General features: G+C 44.7%; 1 protein-coding gene across 1 annotated transcript in view; it reads right to left on the bottom strand.

The window, feature by feature from the left end:
• Positions 1-14341, bottom strand: part of LOC123142510 (protein indeterminate-domain 14-like) — a 22837-nt gene extending 8496 nt beyond the window's left edge. The window contains exons 1-2 of the mRNA XM_044561398.1: positions 14056-14341; positions 13009-13257 (exon numbers count right to left, since the gene is read on the bottom strand). Coding sequence (XP_044417333.1) covers positions 13009-13257; positions 14056-14341 — 535 coding nt within the window. The remainder of the gene's footprint in view (positions 1-13008; positions 13258-14055) is intronic.
• Between the last annotated feature and the right edge of the window lie 212 nt (positions 14342-14553).

The raw sequence follows: 14553 nt of genomic DNA, 5'->3' as shown, positions 1-14553 counted from the left end.
TTTACTAAAATTAAAAAAATATGCCAAATTCTGTTGTGTTTTATTTCATTTGTTCGTTCTCTTTTGTATATTGATAATATTTACGAAATATAAACTAAAATGGTGTGTTTTATTTCAATTCTTCATTCTAATATTTCTTATCTTTATTATTTTTGAAATATTTTTAGTTTGTAAGATAAAATGTTCTGTTTTATTTCACTTCTTCATTCTAATATTTGTTCTCTTCTTTATATTTGAAATATTTCCAAAATGTAAGATAATATGTTATCTTCTATTGCACTTCTTCATTCTGATAGATCTTATCTTTTTTACATTTGAATTATTTTTTAAATGTAAGATAATATGTTGTCCTTCCTAATTATAAATTTTATTTTCTGTTTGATACTTGAAATATTATTAAATCAAATCTAGTTGGGACAATCGCATGCATGCCTCCACATGCACCATGTACTAGAAGCAGGTTTATCTTCTCGGTCTCACCAATTGAGACCAAACTGTATGCACACCCTAGGATGACCATGGCAAGCATGCATGGCGAGTATCGTTCATTTCCGTCACTCGATGCATTTTCTAGGGTTTTCCGGCAACAAAACCCTACAACACTGCCCCCACGTGACGCAACGTGCGTTTTGTGTCCGAATTCGTGCACACCTTGCGTGGGGGACCACATTGGCCAAGCCCACATGGTCCCAAAAGTTGGGGTCATCTCATGCATGCTTCCACATGCACCATGTACAAGCAGGACCATTCGGGTCTGCCGGAGGGCAGGTCTGAAAGTGGTTTTCCTTGACGGTCCCACCAAATGATCCCAAACTTTATGCATACCCTAGGATGACCATGGCATGCATGCATGACAAGTATCGTTCATTTCCGACACTCGATGCATTTTCTAGGATTTTTCCGGCGACAAAACCCTACAACACTGCCCCCACGTGACGCAACGTGCGTTTTGTGTCTGAATTTGTGCACACCTTCCCTGGGGGACCACATTGGCCATGCCCACATGGTCCCAAAAGTTGGGGTCATCTCATGTATGCCTCCACATGCACCATGTACAAGCAGGACCATTCGGGTCTGCCGGAGGACAGGTCTGAAAGTGGTTTTCCTTGCCGGTCCCACCAATTAGGAAGTCATAAATAGGACAACATTTAATCATACATATTTGAAATGAAATTGAAAACAATGAGAAGAAGTGATATGGAATTATGAAACATGAACAAAAAAAATAGGAATAAGAAGGAGAAAACATAAAATAACAGGAAAACCAAATTAAAAGGGAAAGAGGAACAATACATTTGAATGTATAATATTGTAGAAATGATAGAGATACTATAAATATTGTTGAACATATACAAGTATACAATAACTAATAGGTGTCACAAAGAGTTTTTTTAGGGAAGAACCAATGATATTTATTTTGAGGGAAGAAACAATGCAGGTAGGTGGGCCGGCCCAGACCGCAAATAACTGTCGGATCCATATTGTTGGGGCCCACAACGCTGCGCTTTCCATGCACGTCGATCACACGCACGTCGATCATGGGAGTAGTTGCCGTTCTGTTACACAATTCTGGGATCGTGCTAATCCACATGTTCCTAATCCCTACGATTGAGGAGCACATTCAGCCTCGCTTCAACGGAGGAAAATATAGATCGCGAGATTGTCCACAGGGAATTTACGACGACCTAGGAGTCCACCTCGTATATAATCTACTCCTCCTCGCACATGTCGTCGACTAGATCGCCTCCTGCCGGCGAGTCGTCGACAGCTCCATCCGCCGCATCCCACACGCCACAAAAACCCCGAGAAGATCAAGGTCGTCTGCACGTGCAGGCCGACCTCGAGGAACTACGTCGACAACGCATCGCCGACTTCTTTCATCTTCGTCAACCGATCAAGTAAATTGTCCTCCTTACCTCGCGCCTTCATAGCAAGCTACTCCCTCCGTCTCGTTGCTTTGATGGACTTAGGTTTACCACATATTTTCAACTAGTATCAACTTGACTAGATGCGTTCTGACCAGATGGCGTAGATGAAAACAATCTTTGGTTCTTTCATAGCATGGTAGAATAAGATGTTGTTTCTCGTGAAGCATGATGCAATAGATTTTTTGTCACATGATCCAATTATATTTTTGTCACACGATCCAATTATATTGTTGTGCACATAGAACATTAAAGAGTTATTAGCATTATATGTTGATGAACCTCAAATAGGTACCATTGCTATAGACTCTAGTTATTTACAGCTGATCAATTTGTCACCCTATTAATAAGACAACCAGACGAATTAGTAACAGTTTACCATATTAAATTTATTGATTATATAATTTATCTGATACTCAAAAAACTTGATCAGATGTAAGTAAATTCAATTACCAATTGTAGTTATTTTTTTATTGCCTCATGTCAGCACACACTTGGCTGCATGTTGCAGTATACATGGTGCTAGTTTTGTATTTGCATTAGTGTTATTTTTGCATTAGTGTTAGCTACTGCCAGAAAGTTTTATATTTTTGCATGTCTATTGTTATTTTTGCTTTAGTGTTCGCTAATGTCACGAAGTTATATATTTTCTTTCAACAGGATGGACGAGTTGAATGGAGAAATAGTATGCGCCGTTGAGAAATGGTGCAAGCTTGTTGCAGCTCTATCGAGCGGTCAACGCGCTAGTGGCTGATACAACATTGCGCAGCATGCTGTAGATACCATCTATTAAGATGCGTACCCTACTGATTAGGTATATGATTGAGAATTTTCAGGCCAGCATGGCCAGATTCATTATACAAGAGCAGGTTGGGGAGGTGACTCTCGGTGCGGTCGACGTCGAGTGCATCTTTAACCTCGAGAACCAAGGACTGTCCGCTTCGGACATTCTGACTGAAGAAGGCGAGGACATCAAGGAGCGGGTGCCGCCACAATTTCTCAGTAAGACATCAGAAAACATAGTGATAGATAATCTCATTGAGGACATAATTAAAAGTAAATCCACCGACGACGATTTCCTTCGGAAAGTAGTTCTTGTCCTGTTAGGAACAATTATTGCTCCCATGTCGAGCAAGATTGTCCCAAAGCAGTACTACGCTTTGGTCGATGATGAGAAACGTATTTCAAAGATTAACTGGAATGCCTTCACCATGCGTGTTCTCCTTGATTGCCTTCGCATGGTGAAGAAAGGCAAACACCTCCGCCAATGGCCGAAAGGCAATTTGGCTCTCTTGCAGGTACACATATGAGACCTGTTGCATAATGTCAATTATCATATCATTGCAATTTTATGTGATGTATTGTACTAACTCTAAATCCTTATTTTTTTGTAGTACTTGTACTAGGAGAAGGTGCAACCGGTCGAAGGCGAATGCGCCTATAATCCCAACTTGTCCATACAACCTCTTATGAGGAACTGGACCGAAGGTGCAGCCACTAGGAGAGATCGGTTCGACTATGACAATGGGCGCGGCCGTGGTAACGTCAGGGTAAGTCATTGTGTTCCGTCTTTCTTAAGTGTTTTGTAACTTAATAATATTTATTTTTTATTCATCACATGTACTTCAATATCGCATGCAGGTCGAAAATAATATCACCTAGGAGTATAGGGCTCAGGAGCCCAACATCCCAAATAATGCGCCTACCATGAAGCCAAAAACCAAGCCTGCAAATGGAAACGCAAAGAAGTCGACGACAGCCCCAATGTCGGAAGATTTGATGGAGCTTCTAATGAAGTGGTGCATGGACTTCATACACACCCAGATGAGGCAAATCCCTGATCAAGTTGCTGAGGTGTCACACCCAAACTTTATAGTTTACAGTATGTTTGCTGTTTTAAACCATGCTAGAATTACTAAATTTATATTTCTATTGCAGAGGTTGTTGGAGAAGTTGAACAAATCAGGTGTCATGTACAAGCCGGCTGCTGCCGTGCCATCCGCGGACAATGATGTGGATGAAGAACTGGATTCGTTCGAGAACGGTCCATATGAAAAGAAGGAATTCGTGTACAAGGATGACATAGACTCACGTGGAGAGCCTATCATTGACATGACGCAGCCTGATGAAGTGGTTCCCAACCATAAAACCGTACCTGAGGTACTATGTATATATATTTCTGTCTATAATTTTCTCCTTTAATTTATTTACGTGCTAAAATGTTCACATGATTTTGTTTGCCAAACAGAAAACCCCACCGAAGATGAATGGACACAAGGAAGCTTCACCTATTAGGCGTAATGATGAATGTGGCGCTACACCCGAAAACCCTTGGGTCGTTGGTACTTCTACTCAAGCACCTTCATCGGACATAGACATTTGTCCATCTTCTGTTAGCAAGTTCATGGCTAAGGCGAATGGAAAAAAGGGTGCAACAATCGATAAGGATGAGGAAGTTATGTCCGGTAAGCGCAAGAGGACCGTTCCTAAGAAATTTGAATCCCCCTACGCACTTGACAAGCCCAGCAGGCGTCCCAACCGTGGTCAGAAACCCTCCGGTACTTCTACTGCTACTAGAGGTATCGTAACTAACGTTCTTATTTTGTTATATGCTACGAATGCATATGATCACCATTGTTGACGTTCATATTATTTCATGCAGCTCTGTTTTATGAAAATCATGAGTCGGAGGTTGTGGCAGATGAGTTGATGCCGGAAATAATTGATGCAGCTGTTTCATTTGTCGAGTTAGCTGCTAGCACCGAGAAAAATAAGGGGAAGAAAGTTTACTATAGTGAAGGGCGTGGCATATCTCTGACTTCTGAAAGGATTCGACCGGTACTAACTCACAGATGGCTGTCGGACGATGTAAGTACTACTTGCATGTCCTGTTATTAAAATTCTCAATAATCTATGTCTCAACTTTCAACATGTAATGCCCTGATATTCTATGAAGGTGATTGATGCTTATATGGGACATTTGGAGCTGCGCGTTGGTCATGATCGTTACCTCTGTCTAGCGTGGAGGTCCAAATTCCTTGTAGATCGTGCTATCGCACGAGACGATCCATTGCCGTCGAGCTGCAACATGGATAGTGCTCTGTCGAAAGCTGGCGCAGTTAATAGAGTCACGAAAGAGTATATTGTGCATGATAAGGTACGTTATGTTTGTAATTCTTCACTACAGGATATTTCATCAAGTATTTCGTTTGATCCACAATGGTTTTTTGCACTGTAGACGTATATCGCGTTGAATATCGACAATGCCCACTGGATGACTGTGGTCATGCACTTGATCAAGCAAGAATTCCAAGTTCTCGATTCGCTCTATCCTCTGGACCTGACAGAAAAGACTGTGAAAGCACTGGTAATATAACCAACATTTGTACCATTGGTCTTACATGTTGTTTATGATTATTCTTTAACACTATCCTCTTTATAGCGAATGGCTATAGCACACGATATGCACCTAGCAAATCTTATTACACCAGGGAAATATCCGGACGTAAGTAAGTGGCCTATCAAGGAGTATGACATGCCCCAGCAAGAGGATGGGTGAGTTAATAGGACATCATGCACATTCAAACAACAACACAGATGTTCGTATTGCCCACCGCTAATGTTTGCATATGTACCAGGAAGTCTTGTGGCCTTTTTGTGATAGAATGTCTAGAACATTGGGACGGGGACCGAATGACCCGCGATTTTTCACAGGTATGTTGTTATTTACGTTTGTAGACTAGCTACTATGGTCGTGTAGCAACTTCGGTTCATGTAACCTTTATGTCATTTTTTGCAGGCCACCGTTGACGCAAGGAGAAGACGTTTCGTCGCGGAGTTGATTATGTCACCTTCGAACACGATGGAGTGTGTGAAGAACAAAATTCGCGAAATCACAAGGAAAAGGCGCGCCTGAAGAATTCATGCGGCATGCAAGATTGAAGTTTTAGTGGTTTGGATTTAGTCCGGTCGAAGGTTTCGACGGCATGATTATCTTAGGGGTTCTATCATTTTTATGTAATAAATAGGGCATCTCGAATATTGTGACACATATATGTGTATGTGTCTGTCAGACAATTCGCTCGTATCAGACAATTCGGTCATACAATTCGCTCGGAGAAGACAATTTGGTCGTACCAATAAAGTTTTGGCTTCACTTATCAATTGTTCTTGCCTAATATTTTTCTCGCTCTCCAATTTTTTATAATTGTATTTTTCACGACTTCACTTATCAAGTGTTCTTGCTTAATATTTTTCTCGTTCTCCAATTTTTTATAATAGTCTATTTTTCTCTTCAACTGCTCTCGTAAGTTTCATATTAAAAATTTCACAATCTTTACTTTTTTTAAAACTCTACCAAGCTTAGCCTTCTGCCTTAGCTATCTGCATGTCATCATCTTGCATAATCTCCTGGTAATTCCCCCTCATCACATGATTATGAAAAGTAGTCATGGTAGATAAGTAAATATATCGAGGAAAATGTAATATTACACTGATCAAAATTAGGCATGTTAGCTCGTTGGCTCTATCCCATGTTATCAGGCATCATGTTTTTCTATTTTGTTTTACAAACCCATCGTTTTTTTATTATATGTATAATTAACTTTTTCTGTACTCACCATGATGCCAGGCACGACCCATCTAACCACGTGAGGGGCCCCACTGGCGGGCTATCGTGCCGGCAGCGCTACACCAGCCCATTTTGCCAGGTTCACATCGATCTTTCCCCTTTTCTCGTTTCCCTTTCCAAATCCCTAGCCCTCTCTCTCCATTTGCGCCTCCAAATCTCGACGGCGAAAGCATGACAGCGAGCTGGGCGTCGGGCGGCTGCGGCGAGAAGAGCGGTGGCGACCGCAAGTTAGGTCGAACCCTGGGTCCTGCAAGCAGGTGGGGCGGATTCAGTGGCATAGGAGGCGGGGGTTTCGTGGGCGGTGGCGGGCCGGAGAACCCACGGCTAGGGTCTCTTCAGTGCTACACTTTGGTGGCAAAAAGGTAAGTTCTTTACCGTTGTTCTTTACATCCCAGCATTATCGCCCACAATTCATCACCTGTCGCCATGACAAGCTCCATCTATGTGGTCATCAGGAAACTCCTGGTGGCCGTGTCTGCATAGATGCAGACAATTTTGGCAGCGCACTCGGGGGATGTGTGTTTGAGGTTAGTCTACTGAGCATGATCTTCAAACTAGTACTGCTATTGCGGTCAAGCTGCAAAAAAGTTCAGTGTTTAACGCTTGCAGTGACAAGTTCAGTTATAAAATGACTTGAATTGCTCATGATTTATTTAGGATGATATCACTTCTGAGTATGTTAAATGGGTTGATGGGGAGTGGGATAGCAAAGAAAAGTCAGTCATTAAGTATCTTGCCATGAAGAACAAGAAACTGGAGACTAAGATTACAGAATATGAAGCTGAAATTAAAAGGAATGAGAAAGAAAAGAGGGCAATGGTTAAGATGCACAAGGAAATATTGCTCTATAGGGATAGGATTTTAGGATTTGGAGGTCTTCTGTATCTTGGCCTGCTTGCCATTATGATTGCTGTCATAGTTAGCAAGTAGATTGTTCGTAAAGTTATTGACATCATTGTAATTGACATGATGAAATGCTGCTGAATTATTTGCTATTCAGTTTATGGGCAAAGTGTAACAGAGATTGCAGCATAAATAACATGGGGCCATCATGATTGGTAGACAATGCACTTTTGACATGTTCTATATTTGGCAGACAATGCACTTTTGGCATGTTCTATATTTGGCAGACAATGCACTTTTGGCATGTTCTATATTTGGTATGTGATGCACATGGGCACATCACCTAGCAACACTACTGATTTATGCAGCAGCCCAGTTCATTGTCTTGTTGCAACATAGGAGCAACATCTAGCAGCTTCCTCCTCCTTTGATGCAACACTGAAGCAAAGCAATAGTACAAATTCAACATTCAGAAATTTAACTGAACTTGACACTTAGGGTGAGCAGTAGATATTCAGTTCTTCAGCCACAAAGAACCCGATCAAACCGTACCGATTGCATAACTTATATGCTTACATATAAAAGCATACCTAACCAACATCAAACCCAAAATAATGTTAACCTATATGCTGAAACATATAACAGCATACCTAATTTAAGATAACCAACAACTTCCTCCTCCTTCAGCAACTGTGCCCATCTTCACTTCTTCAGAAATTTGAGGCGGCGTGAGCGGCGCACCAAACATGGAGAAGCCTTCTTCTTGACCGCCGTTCTGTTCGACAGCTGCGCCACCTAATCCTGAGCCACCTGATCCTGAGCCACCTCCTCTTCTTCCACTTTCACTATGTCAGGGAGGAGGGGAAGGAGCTCGACGTCGATGGGCATTGTCTTGCCACCCTCGACGGCGACCGGCGCTACCATCTGCACAGCGTCATCCTCGCCCTCCTCATGGTCATCAGGGATGACCAGTACCTCCTCCACGTCGTCCTCCACGACGTCAGAGCCCAACGACAGCACTGGCTTCGGCACGTGGCGGACCTGGTAGTCCGGGCTGACGGGCACAGGGAGAGCGAGCTTGACGTCGACGCGCTCCGCCCTCGACGCGACGCATGCTGAATCTGGCCGCAGCGTCATGGTGGTGGAGCGGTACATCCACCACCTTGCACGTTGAACAGGGGAGTCGCTCAGCGTGGCCTCTCGCATTGGCCACACGAGGAGGACAGCCGGCGGGACGCCACGGCCGTAGGGGAAGGTGCGCTTCCTCTCGGTGTCGGTGAGGACTTTGACGAGGCCACGCGCGTGGTTGACCAACATCTCCGTGCTGGGGAACCAGCCGCACACCTTCGTCAACTGCGCGCCACCCCTCGTCATCGCCGGCGAGGTCCATCATCGCTCTCTGCCAGCCGAGGCTTCTCTCCATGGAGGCGGCTGCAGCGGTCGCCGGCGAGGGTTTTCTCGATCTACTGTATGTGGGGATAAGAGGGGAGTTCGAACCGGCGCCCGTGGGAGGTGGGTGAGTGTGTGGTGGGGAGGAGAGTGGTACCGTTACTTATTTAATGGCATTTAGGACATGGGTAGGGGAAATGTACAATATTCTTTCTACCTCCCGCCCCGGTCATAACACAGTAAATAATTTTTTTGATTTTTGTTTAGAGGGAAACATCTTACTTTATTTAAACAAAGACTGGGATCTCGTCTGCTAATACACTAAGGATACAATCAGGGGGCGAAAGTCTCCAAACCAAAGAAACACAATCGCCTACAGCTACCTTAGCCAAAGTATGAGCCGGCCGATTAACACAGTAAATAATTGAAGCAAGTGTTCTACTCTTGTTCCTTCTCCACTTTTCTGCGCATGATAAAAGACAAGCTAAGTTAATGAATGATACAAAATTTAATAATCCACAATGCATACAAACACTTACTTCTGACTTAGTTTGCATTTCTTGTTACGTCTAGTGTGTCCTACCAATTTGCAAGCGCCGCACCGGGTTTTCAACTCATCAAAAGAGAGTGGTCTACCATTTTTCGAGATAGGGCGGCTCTCATCTACCTTTTTTGCACCTTTGCTTGACACTTTCATAGGATCTTTAACCTCAATCATGTTGCCTTCACCATCGTCCACATATTCAACTGCACACTTACTGATGTCATTTGTTTGCTTCAACAAATTTTCCTGTAGCAGATCATACTCATGACTCTTAGCTATCACAGCTTCAAACTCTCCTGTAACTGATCCCACAAAGCAGGGTGTTTGCATGCCGCATGCATAGCTTCAGATGCTAACACACTGACCTGGCTATATTTCATTCTTTCCCCGGCCCCAGTCCAACCAAATCCCAACAGATCGCTTGTGCGCCTGGCGGGCAATCCCAACCTTGCTTCTTTCGTGAACCGAACAAGAACTAAACACTTTGGTATTTCAGATATGTTCAAGTGCTTCGGTACAGGGAATATGTGCTTGCAAGGTAGACCCTTTCGAAATTCTTCCGCAGCTGCACCTTATAGTTTCTGCAGAATTTACTGGTGTATACTCCACCCAAAAACGGCGCTTCCGGTTATTCTTCTAGGCCACGATGTACTATTGTGATCCGTCTCCCAGCTTAATTTCTACAATCTCCATGCCGTCAATTTTTCTAAGATCATATTGCAACATATAGAAGTTTGCTGGAGTGAAGACGTGAGAAGCAGCTATCTCAAGTTCCCTCGAGCTAGTAACTAGCACCGGTAAACTCTATGAGGCCGTGCAGTCATCTTGCGCCTCGTTTTCAAGGATACGCACAACGGCGTTCTCATAGTGCAAAATCATATCCACCAGGGTCATTTCACCGTCTAGGTGGATGTGACGGCATGAGTTCAGGATTTCACTCCGCTGGTTGCTTTTCATGCCAAGCCAAAACCCCTCTGTTAGATAAGCCGCGACCCACAGTCTCCTCTTCTTATACATCCGCCTCAACCATGTTACAGTTTTTTCCGACTGCCATCTTTTGGAAAATGCGTGCCATCTCTCCTCAAACGTGGGCGTGGACGTGCTGTAGTACAAAAGAGTTTGGAACTCCTTCAAGGACTTGTGACTGAGGTGAATCTTCATATTTTTCTCTATGTGCCACGTACATATACGGTGCCACACGTCTGGCAAGACTTCGCGAATTGCCTTGATCATCGCAGCGTTGGTGTCTATGATAACACTCTTAGGCATCTTTTGACACATGGACCTCAAAAAAGTCTGCAGAAGCCACACGTATGTCTCCTTGGTCTCGTCCGAAACTATGGCACAACCAAAAACATTGGTCTTCCGGTGATTGTTAAGACCAACAAAAGGTATGAATGGCATACCATAGCGGTTCATCTTGTACGTGCTGTCAAATACAAGCATGTCGCCGAAGTCCTCATAGTCATGACGAGACTGGGAGTCGCACCAGAACATCCTATTCAAATGTCCTTCCTTATCTAGCTTGTACTCGAAAAAGAAGCTAGGATCCCTCTGTTTCCTACTGGCCATGATGCCTATGGCTGTGGCAGCATCACCTTTTGAAAGCAGCTTCCTCTTCTCCTTGGTGCAAAGGTTGTATATTTCACGCCTGGTAAAACCAACACCACCGTACCATACATGTTTGCTGATTAAGCAATCCATCATGCCATGAATTCTAATCCCTGCAGCTCCCATGGACATTATCTCATGCTTCTGGTACTCTTTGATTTTTCTGTGGGACCAAAGAAAAGGTACCTCGTCCGGTCCTGCCAACATATGGCTATGCTTGCCCTCAAAACTTTCAACATACCAAACCCCACGCTTTTGGTCAAGCTTGACGGTCAGGTGCGCTTCGCAAAAGCAGCGTGTCTCGGCTCTGAGCCTACGGTTGTGTCCTTCCTCGGTTAGCAACTTGCTGTCATGTTTCCCTTGTCTCGAACAAACAAACCGCCTATAACGCATATGACGTGACTCCGTTTTTGCTATACCTGACCTTATTCTTTCTAATGCTGAAACCATTATCTCTAGCATAGCTGTTGTAGAAATCATACGCAGCATCGTGAGACGTAAAGGTCATTTCCATTATCTGCATGAACATATCCCTCTTATCATCTGCACTGGCAGTATTTTGGACATTCTTTGCCCCATCATCTTGTGTCACCTACACAATCAAACCACAGCCATGAAAAGAGTTTTCTATGGTTTAACATTACTTACTTCCATAGAACATTGATTACACACATACCTCAGTCATGATGACCGACGACTCGGACTCCCTAGAATCAGGTGCATCTAATGATTCGTCGTTAAGGCCTGTCTCCGCGTCGGATTCACCATAATAGTCGTACGCATTATGACATTCGGAAATGAACTGAAAAATACAACACAATTACATAATTACTTATCATATAATATTCCAGAAGAAATTCAATTTGCATGCCAACAAAATTTTTCACTTACGTACCTGACTAATGTAATCTTCATTCGAGAGCTCCGAGTTGTTTTCCTGGTCATCATCAAGCTCATCGATCTATAAATTTTCAACACAAAGATTTAATGTCGTCAGATGCCACCAAAAAATTACAACATGACAATGCCACTCACATTAAGATCGTCCCATTCGTTCCCATTCTCTGACCGATCTTCACGATCTGAATTTTCATCATCTGACCAATCTTCTATCCAGTCTTTCATCAGTTCTCCAAACTCCATGTCTACCATGATATCAGTTAACTCCTCGTCCGCCATTTCCTACAACCAATAATATGTATCATCACATGTGCAAACATTATCAATGATGAAATATACAACACATAGCACACGATCACGGATGTTATGTAAACAACCGCAACCAAGGTCGTTCAGATCTGCCAAACTTAGTAAGGAAGATGGAACGGCACCCGTCGTGATCACTTTCAATCGCGAGGAACTACACGATCTCAAAACCTAGCTAGATCTGTGATTACCTCTGCCGCCGGATACCTAGGTTAGCCGCCACATCAAATAACGATACTGGTGGTGCGCTCAGGCGATGGCAACCGACGCTACGTGAACCCAGATCATGAGGAGCGGCACTACCGAAACAAGATCCACCATCGCATGCGCCGCCAGGTAGCTAGGTTACCCGCCCCGCTAGGTTAACCACTACCACTAGCGCGGCGGCAATTCGTTCGATGTTGCCGCGAGCGAGACTAGAGGGGGGACGCGGGATGCGGTACCTGTGCGTGCTCGTTGGAGATTCACGACGTTGTCGCGCCCGCTGTCCGACGAGATCGCCGGCGACGAGATAGCCGCCGCTGGAGATCTACTACGTGACTTATGGAGCTGCGTCAATGCTCGCGAGATTGATGGAGCTGCTCGCGTGAATGATTGGATTCGGCAGGTCTTACGTGGACGTGGGGTCGTGTGATGTTTTTTTCGGACAAGGGTACTGTACGTATACGGTCTGGGTTATACAGGCCTAGACAGGGCTTGGATCTGGGCTGCGGCGGGCCAGGAAAAAAACTCGCGGGGACAAAAATACCCCTCCGAAATTAGGTTAGGGGGGAGCACTGGAGCAGGGCTCACACAATGCAGGCTAACATATCTCGGCAACTTCCTACCCGTGTATGCATCGGTGTAAACTAGCTGATTACCTGGTGTCCCAGCTCGCCGGCGCTTTCTCTTGGTCGCGGAGGAGGTGGTGGCGATCTGCAACCACCCGGACGGCAGCTCTGCTGTCTCCTCGAGCTCGTTCATAGTCGGCATGGCCGTCGGCGCGCAAGAGCCCCACATGTGCGTCGTTGCCTGCTCGTCCTCTTCTTGATATCGCAACGAGGGGGGAGGCGGGCAGAAAAGATGGAAAGGAGGGAAGGCAGAGTCTAGTTGTCTTTTGTGCGCTGTGTCTGCAAGACAGAGAGGAAGCTTTACACCGTCTTTAGGATTCATCAGATTTCGTTGGGATTATAGACAGCTGGAGTTGCAAGGTTAACGTTTCTGCCTTAATTGAATACTCTTGAATTTACTTGCAAGGTTGCAGACAGGAGGAGAGAGTGGAGTTAATAGGAAGAAGATCTAAAGATGCATGGCAACATTTAAGACTTTGTTTGCACAATGTAAAACGTAGGTTTTGGGGGAACTGGCTCAACCCTCTAAGGGGTGGCCTATCACATATATATATTGATGACATACAAGTCCAATACCAATAAGGTATGGGTTTACACAGTAGGGCTACGATACGAAGTCTAACACCCTCCCTCAATCTCAACTCACTCCTGAAGTATCTAGGAGGTTGAGATTGCGCCTACAGACCTCAAACATGGGAGAAGGTAGAGGCTTGGCAAGTTGATCTTTTGAGGAGATAAACCTGACTTGTAGTAGCTTCTGTGCAACATGTTCCCTCACAAAATGATAGTCAATCTCAATGTGTTTAGTCCGTGCTTGGAACACCGGGTTTGACGACAGAAACGTAGCACCGATGTTGTCACACCAAAGGACCGAAGGATGTGGCTGAGCAACTCCTAGCTCTCGAAGTAGGGACTCAATCCATATAAGTTCAGCAGTTGCATTGGCAACCAACTTGTACTCAGCTTCTGTGCTGCTACGGGAAACAGTGGCTTGCTTGCGTGCACTCCAGGCGATCAGATTAGGACCCAAGAACATAGCATGTCCCCTCGTGGATCGCCTGTCATCTGGACACCCACCCCAATCAGCATCAGAGAATGCAGAAAGAACGCCGGAGGAACTGGGGTGCAGGTGAAGACCAAAGGAGACAGTGAGACGCACATAACGCAGTATGCGCTTCACAGCAGACCAGTGTACATCAGTAGGAGCATGAAGATACTGGCACACACTGTTAACCGCAAAGGAGAGATCAGGACGCATGATTGTCAGATACTGCAGGCCACCAACAATACTCCTGTACTCAGTAGCATCCTCAGGAGAGAGAAGAGCACCATCAGCAGTAGAAAGGGTGTCAGTGGAGGACATGGGTGTAGGCGATGGCTTGCACTTGAGCATACCAGCACGACGCAAGAGATCAAGAGAGTACTTCTTCTAGGTGAGAGCCAAACTGCCACGAGACTGATGAGCGACCTCAATACCCAGGAAGAAATGAAGCTGTCCCAAATCCTTAACTGCAAAATCACGACCAAGTGCAGTCACAAGAGCATCAGCAGCCGTCGGAGATGAGCTCACCAGGA

The sequence above is a fragment of the Triticum aestivum genome, chromosome 6D (assembly GCF_018294505.1).
Source record: "Triticum aestivum cultivar Chinese Spring chromosome 6D, IWGSC CS RefSeq v2.1, whole genome shotgun sequence".
Lineage (NCBI taxonomy): Eukaryota > Viridiplantae > Streptophyta > Magnoliopsida > Poales > Poaceae > Triticum > Triticum aestivum.
Note: the sequence above shows the minus strand (reverse complement) of the source record. Positions and strands in the feature narration are given on the sequence as shown.